This window comes from Bos indicus x Bos taurus, chromosome 19 (assembly GCF_003369695.1).
Source record: "Bos indicus x Bos taurus breed Angus x Brahman F1 hybrid chromosome 19, Bos_hybrid_MaternalHap_v2.0, whole genome shotgun sequence".
NCBI classification, from domain to species: Eukaryota; Metazoa; Chordata; class Mammalia; order Artiodactyla; family Bovidae; genus Bos; species Bos indicus x Bos taurus.
The window spans coordinates 43051761-43063145 of record NC_040094.1 but is presented as its reverse complement, the minus strand read 5'-3'; the positions used below and the strand labels follow the sequence as shown (position 1 = coordinate 43063145).

At 45.8% G+C, this 11385-nt stretch overlaps 1 protein-coding gene across 1 annotated transcript; it reads left to right on the top strand.

Moving 5' to 3' along the window:
• The first annotated feature begins 6097 nt into the window (after positions 1 to 6097).
• On the top strand, positions 6098 to 10718 carry LOC113878335 (SNRPN upstream reading frame protein-like). The gene is made up of 2 exons (XM_027519350.1): positions 6098 to 6124; positions 8565 to 10718. The coding sequence occupies exons 1-2, from the start codon at positions 6098 to 6100 to the stop codon at positions 8769 to 8771; spliced, it is 234 nt and encodes a 77-aa protein (XP_027375151.1). The 3' UTR covers positions 8772 to 10718.
• Positions 10719 to 11385: the final 667 nt, after the last annotated feature.

Genomic DNA, 11385 nt, shown 5'->3' with positions numbered 1-11385 from the left:
ATACCATAGACTCGTGGCTTAAACCGTGGATATTTATTTCTCACAGTTCTGGAGGCTGCAAGTCCAAGATCAAGGTGCCAGTAGATGCCATGTCTGGTGAGAGTGCACTTCTTGGCTTCCAGACAGACACCACCTTCTTGCTGTGTGCTCACATGGCCTTTCCTTGATGCCCACTCATGGAGAGAGATTCCCTCCCTCTTCTTCATTGTTGTCGTTCAGTTGCTAAGTCATGTCTGACCCCGAAGACTATATATAGCACGCCAGGCTTCCCTGTCCTTCACTTTCTCCTGGAGTTTGCTCAAACTCATGTCCATTGAGTTGGTGATGCCGTCCAACCATCTCATCCTCTGTTGCCCCCTTCTCCTCCTGCCCTCAATCTTTCCTAGCATCAGGGTCTTTTCCAGTGAGTTGGCTCTTTGCATCAGGTGGCCAAAGTATTGGAGCTTCAGCCTTAGCATAAGTCCTTCCAATGAATAGTCAGGGTTGATTTCCTTTAGGACTGACTGGTTTGATCTTGCAGTCCAAGGGATTCTCAAGAGTCTTCTCCAGAACCCCCATTTGAAAGCATCAGTTCTTTGGTGCTTAGCTTTCTTTATGGTCCAACTCTCACATTCATACATGATCACTGAAAAAAAACATAGCTTTGACTATACAGACCTTTGTTGGCAAAGTGATGTCTCTGCTTTTTAATACTCTGTCTAGGTTTGTCATAGGGCTTCCCCAGTGGCTCAGTGGTAAAGAAAGAATCCACTTGCAGTACCGAATCCTCAGGAGACCTGGGTTCAACCACAGGTCGGGAGGATTCCCTGGAGGAGGGCATGGCAACTTCAGTATTCTTGCCTGGAGAATCCCATAGATAGAGGAGCCTGATGGGCTACAGTCCATGGGGTAGCAAAGAGTCGGACACAACTGAAGAGAGTCTGCTCGCATGCACAGACTAGGTTTGTCATGGCTTTGCTTCCAAGGAGCCCTCTTCTTTTAAGGGCACTAATCTCATCATGAGGGCCCCACCCTGTGACCTCATGTAAACCTAGTTACTCCCAAAGACCCCATGTCCAAATACCATCACACTAGGGGCTAGAACTTCAACAGATGAATTTAGTGGTGGGGAGGGTGGTGGTGGCGACACAGACATTCAGCCCATAAGATGGCCCTGATAAGAAACACTCAGTTTAGGTTATTTGAGAATTTGACAAACGACAGTTTACAAAGGTGTGGACAGTATAGGAACCAATAAGGGAGAGGGTAGTGCCCTGGGCTAATTATGAAGACCTCAGCTCCTCTACCCTCAAGCAAGAAGGGAAGGAGTGCTTCTTGGGAACAGCCCTACAAAGGAGACACCTAATAAGGGAAGACTGTGACCTCACTCTTTCCTACTGGTGTGCCGTGTTTGCCAAACCCAATCAGAAACCGGAAAGCCCATCACTGTTGTCTTTGTGATGTGCCCCTCTGCCCAGAGCAGAGTGGAGAGAAGATCTGGGGAGGCTGTGAAAGATAACTCTGTCTCCCACCCCCGTCTTTCCTAAAGAGGCTTCAAGATGACTTATAAGAAAGGATCGCTCATTCAAGTCTCGAGACGGGCAATGAGGACAGGGGAAGGACAGGGTGGCACAGCACACGTGTTAAGAGTCCATACCGGCCATGATTGAGCTTCCTCATTAGGTGCTGAGCTTCCTGGCAGCCTGGCCAAAAAGGGATACAAGACAAGTTAGTAATGGAATGAATTGGCTGCTGCTTCAGTTTTCACATAGGAGCAGTCTGATCCCCACGACTTTGAGAAAGTCAGTTTGCTTCTCTGAACTTCAATATCCTCTGTAAAATGGGGGTATTGCCTGCTCCACTTCCTGAACATGAGGATGCAATGAGAAGGCACAACAATTCCAGCAGGAAGAAGGGGAAAGGGCTTTTTTTCTAGAGAGGCATTGCATTTTCCTTTTCCAGAAAAGATGTCCTCTCCAGGGTCATATCTGGACGTGGGCTGGACACTGTCACATGACGACTATCTCTACAAGGGAAGCTGGGAAATAGAATATTTCAGCTGCACACATTGCCTCCTTGATAAAAAAATCAGGTTTCTGCTGGTAAGAAGGGGGATATAGAAGACCTAGGGTAGACACCAATCATGTCTGTTGCAACTGGGAATGAGTGTCTGGACCAGCTGCTGCCTGTTAGGTGAGTTTGGCTGGGAAACCAACAGAAGAGCTGAGTGTCTGGGTTTCAACAAAAGACTAGTAGCAGATCAGAAGGAAACACAGGTTTAGGGGAGGTGGGCAGACTTGATTGAGCCACATCCAAAGAGTATGACCCTGACCCTGTCCATCTGGAGAGCTGGAGGAAGGTCTCTGCCACCCACACACTCAATATCTCAGTCTTGCTATCAACAATACCAGTGCAGACAGACATATCGATGACAAGCGAGGCTCACTTGCTAAGTGGCTGAACCAACCCCTCCCCCAGAAATGGTGATGAGTCAGGAAAAAGGGGCAAAATTCAACATGGGATTTTAATATCAAGTTGTTAAAATGTATCTTAAAAACAAGTTCTTATCTTTAAAATGGCTCTTAAAGTCTGTCAATTAAAAATTGTTATGAAAAATAAATTATTAAAGGGAGTCTTACATTAAACATTTAAAAACATTTCTACATGTTCTCATCTCTACAGCATATAAATTGGCTTAAAAGATACAGTAGATAAGATAAAATAGCTGTATAGGAATTAATTAGATGGAATCCTAAATCCTATACTTTAAAAACATCTATGCACATATCAGAAACATGGGGAAATTCAGCTACACTCAGTAAGTGTTGGACGGATTTGAGAAATTCAGTTGAGCCCCAACTTCACAATAAATTGTTAGTATAATGAGCTTTGGAAAATGACTAAAAATACAGTCTTAGTCTGCACTGTGCTTTCCTGGTAGCTGAGGTGGTAAAGAATCTGCCTGCTAATGCAGGAGACCTGGGTTTGATCCCTGGGTCAAGAAGATTCCTCTGGAGAAGGGTATGGCAACCCTCTCCAGTATTCTTGCCTGGAGAATTCTATAGAGGAGCCTGCTGGGCTACAGTCCATGGGGTTGCAAAGAGTCGGACACGACTGAGTGACTCACACACACACATACACAGTCTGTACTGATAGAAGTATAATGTCTCTGGAAGAATACTGCTACTGCGCTACTGCATTGGTTAGATTCATGGGTCATTCATTCAGTCACTAACTACTTCCTAAAGTGAAAGTGTTAGTCACTTAGTCCTGTCCGACTCTGTGATCCCATGGATCCCACTTTAGCCCAGTCTGCCAGGCTCCTCTGTCCATGGAATTCTCCAGGCAAGAATACTGGAGTTGGTAAAGTGAAAGTAAAGTGAAGTGAAGTTGCTCAGTTGTGTCCAACTCTTTGTGACCCCGTGGACTGTAGCCCACCAGACTCTTCCGTCCGTGGGATTCTCCAGGCAAGAATACTGGAGTGGGTTGCCATTGCCTTCTCCAGGGGATCTTCCCAACCCAGGGATCAAACCCAGGTCTCCTGCATTGCAGGCAGACGCTTTAACCTCTAGCCATCCCCATTTCCAGGGCATCTTCCTGACCCAAGGATCAAACTCACGTCTCCCGCATTGCCCGCAGATTCTTTACCAACTGAGCCACCAGGGAAGCCTACTACTTCCTAAGGGCTGGCTCTTTGCCTGGCTTTGTTCAAGGCACTGGGGGTAGAGATGCCAATGTTCTTGTCTTCCAGGGGGAAGATGGACTATAAACCAAGGCCAGTAAGACAGCATGGAAGTGAGGACGTGCTTAGGAGTCTGGGTGGGTCCAGGAGCCCAAGAGGAAGTGGGAGACAATTGAATCTCATTTTGTGTACGGAGGAGATGTTTGCTGGGCCTCAATGGGAGGCTTCAGCATTCCTGGCAGCGGGAACAGCAAAGACACAGACACAGGAAGCTGGGTGGGGAGTTCAAGAGATAACAGTGGTTGATGTGTCCAGCCCATGAGAGGAAGGGGTGGTATAGTGAGAAACAGGGTGGAAAGCCAGGCAAAAGTCAAACAGCAGAAGGCCTTATGCATCTGGCCAAAGTGTGTGAACTGGGTATCGGATAAGATGGGGTGTGAGAGCTGCTGAGGTCTTTTTTTTTTTTTTTTTTTTTTATTTGGCTGTGCTGGGTCTTAGTTTCGGCACACAGGATCTTTAATTGTCATTGTGGCATGCGGGATCTAGTTCCCTGACCAGGGATTGAACCTGGGCACCCTGCATTGAGAGCATGGAGTCTTAGCCATGGAACCACCAGGAAATCCCGCTCCTGAGGTTTTAACAGGAAGGCAGCAGCGACCCCACCTGGAGGGTGAGGTTCTGTCTCGGGGTCATTCTTGGAGGGCCGGTCATAATAATCATTTAGTTTTTCCTTTGTGCCAGACCCTGTGCTGGGTGATTTCTCACAGCAGCTTTGAGGTTGGAGATCTGCCTGTCATTTTACTTTTGAGGCCAGAGACATTCCAGCGACCTGCCCATAATTCTGTTGTTTTAACTAATATTAACAACAGCAGTTATGAGCCCTCAAGTGCGAAGTGTTTTACTAAATAATCACAGTCCCCACAGTCCTGCAAGGTGTATAAAAATGAAGGTAAATTATACAAGGGGCGGCCCCTGAGACTCGGAGAGGTTAGGAAACGTGCCAAAGGCAGCACAGCTGTTTGAGCGCCAGAGTGGGATCTGAATTCAGGACACCTGACTCTTAATCCTAAGGCACTTTTCCTCCAAGATTGGGACCCGGAACCAGGGTGTGTGTTGATGCCACAGCCCCACTGGTAACCCCTGGCTGGCTTGGGGGCCCCGATGAAATCAGGAGGGATGGGGTTCACACCTGGCTGAAGGATGGGGAGCCTGGGGAGGAGCACAGTGACGAAAGACCTGTCAGATGGGCCCAGAGCACTGGGCAGTACAGCCTCGTTCCGGGGACCCCAGAGGGCATAACCAGAACAAGAAGTGGGGTTGGGAGCTGAGGGTGGGGTTACAAAGAAGATCTTTGAGCAGATGTCTGGAGGGAGACTTTTCTAGAAGGGCACAGACTACTGTCTAGGGGACCACTGGTTTAGAAGTCCAGAACCTTGGGCTCCCACCCTGCCTGGGCAAGTCAGCTCTCTGTGGATTTTGGCAGGGACACTGCCCCCCAACAGCCAAGACAGAGAGTCCATCATGTGCTCATTCAACAAATACAGAGTATCTACTCTGGGTCTTAGTTGCAGCATGTGGGATCTAGCTCCCTGACCAGGGATCGAACCCAGGCCCCCTGCATTGGGAGTGCAGAGTCCTAGCCACTGGGTCACCAAGGAAATCTACTCATTATTTTTTAAATAATCATCTCATCAGTCAGTCTTAGATGGTGAACTGTGAGTGTGGTGGGCCAGGATGCCAGGAGAGGGCAGAAGAAGGAGACCTCCTGGTCTGGGAGCATGGAGGGCTTCTTAGAGGAGGGAGCCAACCTTAGAAGAGCCAACCTGCAGTCTGTGTGGGTGCTGGGTATTCTAAGGGTACAAGAACCTCTTTCCTTCCCCTGTGGCAGACAGCCTGGTGGGGCCCAGAGTGGAGGAAATGGCTGTCTGCCCAGGGTCCTGCCCATCCCCTCTGGAGCCCCTGCACCACATTCCAACCATCATCCCAGGTACTTCCCCTCTCTTCTCTCTCCTTGCTTCTCTCCCTTCCCTGTCCTGGACAACAGAGGACAGTGGCTGAGGGACTCAGGCCCCCAGAGGATCCCCATGTCCTCGCCCCAGATCAGGGGAGTGCTCAGAGGGCTCAGTGTCCTGGAGTCTGGCCAGGGTCCTGGGAGGAGTAAGGGAAAGGGGACTCAGGGGTGGAGGAGTGGGGGGTGAGGTTATACTTGGGGAAGTGCTAGTGGTGGTTGGGAAGTGGGGCCAGGTGAGGGAGGGCTCCCCGAGGCCCACAGGAAAGGAGCAAGAGTGGGGGTCGGGGTGAGGGTGAGGGTCTCTGCTTTCCCGAGTCCAGGGCCCCCCTCCATCCTGCTCTCCTGTCTGTTGCAAACACTAGGCCTGGTGCCTGGCCCTGCCCCGTCCCTGCACTGACCCTCAGGGGTTCTTTCCATAGGGAACCATGTCCCAGGTGGCTATCCAGGTTCAGGTCAGGGGAGGTGGCCTGAGCTGAGTGGGTGCTGCCCAAGGGTGGGGATCAGAGTGTCTGTGCCCCAAGTTCATGTCTGTGGTGGGGAGTACGCCTGGCTAACCTGGTTGACCCAAGCATTAAGTGGCAGGCCACAGTGCTTACTGCAGAGGGACTGGGGGTCTGAGCCCTGATTTTTCCATCTGAAAAATGGAGTCACCTTTCCTGCACTGCCTCTTGTGGGGCGATGATGAACCTGCAGGGGAGAGAGCTGGGGGTGGGGAATGGTGGTATGTGGACTGGCACTGCCCTCTGGTGGTCACAGTGAGAGTTGCCAGGCACCAATGTCTGGACCTAGACCGTGCTGTCACCTGGGAGCTTGATGGGTACCCTTCATCTCTATCTTCTCCATCCTACTTCTTTCTTCTTCACCCCAAACCTCCCAGTGGCTCAGGTCAGGGATGATTCAATTCAGAAAACATCTATGCAGTAGAAATTGAACGGATCCCTACTGTAGTCCTGTTCTGTGCTTGGTATGGGACCTGCAGAGATGTCTCAGTAACACGGTCCAGGAACTGCAACCTTGTGAAGTCTGGGCTGTGCTGATGCTGGGTCATGGTCACCTCCTGGTGTTCTCCAGCCTCCCCATCCACAGCAAGCCCTTGGGGTTAGGTTGTGTCTTAAAACTTTCTGCTGACAAAGACAAATATCAAATGATATCACTTATGGGCTTCCCTGGTAGCTCAGCTGGTGAAAAACTGACCTGCAATGCAGGAGCCCTGGGCTCAATCTCTGGGTTAGGAAGATCCCCTGGAGGAGGGCATGGCAACCCACTCCAAGAATACTCCAGTATTCTTGCCTGGAGAATCTCCATGGACAGAGGAGCCTGATGGGTTGCAGTCCACGGGGTCGCAGAGTCGGACGCTACCGAGCAACTAAGCACACACATGTACAATCTAAAGCACGACTTCCCAGGTGGCTCAGTGGTAAAGAATCTGCCTGCCAATGCAGGAGATGCACGAGACATGGGTTTGATCCCTGGGTCAGGAAGATCCCCTGGAGTAGGAAGTCACCACCCGCTCCAGAATTCTTGCCAAGAGAATCCCATGGACGGGGAGTCTGGTGGGCAACAGTCTATGCAGAGTCTTGTCCACAGAGTCAGACAAGACTGAGCAACTGAGCACACAAAATATGACACAATTGAAGAAAAATAGGGAGCTTCCCTGGTGACTCAGTGGTAAAGAGTCTATGTCAGTGCAGGAGACACGCGTTCCGTCCCTGGTGCAGAAAGATCCCACACGCAGAGAGGCAACTAAGCCGGTGTGGCCCAACTGCTGAGCCTGCCTGCTGCAATTACTGAAGCCCACAGGCCCTAGAGCCCGCGCTTCTTAACAGGAGAAGCCCCTGCAATGAGAATCCTGAGCGCTGCAACTAGAATACAGCCTGTGCAACAACTGAGACCCAGCACAGCCAAAAATAAATCTTATTATTATTTTTTTTTAAATAAGGACTTTTCTGGCAGTTCAGTGGTTAAGACTCCATGCTTCCACTTGCAGGAGGCACAGATCTGGGGAACTGAGATCCCACATGCCTTGTGGTGCGGTAAAAAAAAAAAAGAGAGAGACACAAATGGAGCTATTTACAAAATAGTAACAGACACACAGACATAGAAAACAAACTGAAGGTTATCAAAGAGGGTGTAAATTAGGAGTTTGGGATTCAGTTCAGTTCAGTCGCTCAGTTGTGTCTGACTCTTTGCGATCCCATGAATCGCAGCATGCCAGGCCTCCCTGTCCATCACCAACTCCCGGAGTTCACTCAGACTCACGTCCATCGAGTCAGTGATGCCATCCAGCCATCTCATCCTCTGTCGTCCCCTTCTCCTCCTGCCCCCAATCCCTCCCAGCATCAGAGTCTTTTCCAGTGAGTCAACTCTTCGCATGAGATGGCCAAAGTACTGGAGTTTCAACTTTAGCATCATTCCTTCCAAAGAAATCCCAGGGCTGATCTCCTTCAGAATGGACTGGTTGGATCTCCTTGCAGTCCAAGGGACTCTCAAGAGTCTTCTCCAACACCACAGTTCAAAAGCATAAATTCTGGGAGTGGTGCCGTGGCGGTGGAGCAACGCAGCGTGGTCTGCCAGCCGGAGATGTGTGACGTTGTGTTCTGAGGAGCGGCCAGCGGCGCGATGGAGCGGGCCAGGAAGATACTGCTTCAAATATGAACATCTGATCATTTGGCCCTTTGCGAGATGAGAGTGCATCATCCTGGTCCGCCATTTTGTAGTCTTGCCCTCTGACTTAGGACCTCAATATGGCGGACCCTGTGGAAAGACCTGAAGTTTGAAGGTCTCTGTCCTGCCTTGTGAATATTTGGCATAGTACCACAGCTTTTTGAGAATGGGAAAGGAATATGAGCCCTGTCTGAAGTTTAGAGCAAGGACTGTGTGTTGCTTTCTAAGGCAAGGGACCGTTTACACTTGAGACGGACTACAGAACAGCACGTACCAGAGGTGGAAGTCCAAGTCAAACGTAGAAGGACAGCCTCACTGAGCAACCAGGAGTGTCACGTGTACCTGAGGCGATCTCAGCAGCAGCAAGTACCTGTGGTGGATTTCCAGGCAGAACTGAGACAGGCATTCTTAGCTGAGACACCAAGAGGTGGTTAAAGCAGTATTGGAACACCAAGGTAGATGATTTCAAGAGAAAAATAAAAACAGGTTATAGCTGATGAAATCATGATCAGGATTAAACAACTAATTAAAGGGTAGGATGTTTGGAGGTCATTTAATTATTTGGGATATATTCAATTTCTTTTCTTTAAAGGCTTCATACAAATATAAACACATAGCAGAAAGTTTTAAATAGTAAAAGCAGTACCTTAATGCTCTCACCCTGAAAGACTTTTGTCATGAGTTACTTTCTAGACAATGTAGTCTTTTCTTTTTAGGTAGTTTTATTCATATTTAGCTTGTACTGCTTTTCACCTTAATGTAAGAAAAGCATTTCATTATGAATAGTTGCTGAATATCCTGCTAATATGTTTTATAATTCCTTTCTGTGAGAATTTTATTTTTTCTGCTGATAGTTTGAAATGAAGCTTCAGTAATTTGCTTTTTGGAAAACATTAGATAGGATCATTTCCTTGGATATGCAGATGTAAAAATAAATCAAGGAATTTGAAATGAAGATTCATGTTCTAAATTATATTATCAATTACTAGTCTTTATTGCCATGAGAAAGTATAGTGCCAGGTACACTTTCATCTGCATTAATTATGTCAATTACATATAATTTATTTCTGTTAGATTAGAAATACACATCACATCCATTAGCAGATGAGAAGCTAAATATTTTCCCAGGCTTATTTACTAGTTATTTTTTGTTTTCTTTTCTCATATTTTGTTACCCATTTTTTGGATCATCTGACGTGTAAGAAAACTATTAACCCATGATTTGTCAGTGTTATGTAGATTTATTTACAGTGTCTTTTTGTGTTAGTTGCTTAGATTTTTAGAAAATTGCAATTAATTTTGATTACTTTATTTTTCCTTTCTTAAGTTTAAGATTTGAATGACCTAAATTCAAAGGGTTTAATATGTGCTTTTCAGAAACTAAGAGAGGAAAGAAGTTTATAGATGAGTTTTCTTCTAGATTTTCTTTATTTCTATTTCAGAGTATAACCCCACAACTCAAATTAATTAGGCTTGTTTATGGCCATCATTTCAAAAGGAAAAATCCTCCCCTACTAAATTCTTTACCCAGCATTCTGCAGTAATTGCCTGGACTTGATTGCAAGACAGTAGCATTGATTTCAGACAGTGGAATCTGGTAATTGTCCTCAGCTGTCCCCCAAAATAAGAACATTTTTACATGAATAAGTGTGCATAATTGATTTTTTAACCAAGAATTCTTTGGCCCTTTAGTATAGTTTAGATACTGTTGCAAGTTCCTGTATAGTATTATTTAAATCATAATTATGATCTGCAAGTAGAGTAATTTTCCAAGTTTTAATTGCTAGTTTCATCTAAATAGTACTAGTTACTAGAATTATTTTACAGCAAGAGTTGGTAAAGTATCTGACTCATTTATTGCCTGTTTTTATAAATAAAAATTTTGTTATCACAGCCATATCCATTTATTTACATACAGCCTGTGAATATTATTGACAGTACAGTGGCAGATGGGAGTATTCATGACAGATTGAATGGCAGGCAAGGCCTACAATATTTATTATCTTTCCCTTTAAAAGAAAAAGTCTGCTAGTCTCTTAGAGAACCACTTTCAAAGATGAAAACATAAGGTGGAGCCAGTAGGGGAGTGTTGGTACTATAGAATGTGGTAAAGGGAAAGGTATTGTAAGGAGAGTAGATGAAGTAAACATTGCAGAGTAGAGAATCAGATGAATTTGGCCATAAGGGTCTTCTTAAAGTCTGCTATACATGTAAATGGGTAAAGACATTTAAACAATTGATAATGTTTTCTTTTTCATTATAAAAATGTAAAGCATGAGTGATAGCCAAGAAAAATGGGAAAGTAAACCACAGATTTTAAATAGCCATGTTTCAACCATAGTGGGATTTTTTTTTTTCTTTCATTTTACCCATTTGCTTTTCTTTTGAAAACATAGTTGTAATCATGCTTTTAAACTACCCTACTTATGTATATCATTAATGTTCCTTCATTTTATTACATAATCCTCAATATCATTTGTAATGAATAAATGATGGTCCCTTCATGAAAAAAAAAAAACAAAAGCATAAATTCTTCGGCGCTCAGCTTTCTTCACAGTCCAACTCTCACATCCATACATTAGCAGAATCAAACTACCGTATATAAAATAGATAAACAACAAGGTCCTGCTGTATAGCACAGGGAACTATATTCAGTATATTATAATAATGTATAACTAAAGAACATGAAAAAGCATATATATATATATAAAACTGAGCAACTTTGGTGTACACCAGAATCTAACACAACATTGTAAAGTCAACTACACTTCAGAAATATTAATAAAACTTTTTGCTGACAAACCATAGGAAAAACACACATGCTTTATGTACCCCTGTGTTCATAATAGCATTATTTACAGTGGCCAAGATATGGAAGCAAAATGTTTCATCAACAGATGAATGGATAGGGACTTCCCTGGTATTTCCAGTGACTAAGACTCTGCACTCCCAATGCAGGGGGCCTGGGTTCAATCCCTGGTCAGGGAGCTGGATCCCACATGCCACAGCTAAAAGTTTCTGCATGTCACAACGAAGATGGAAGAGCCCA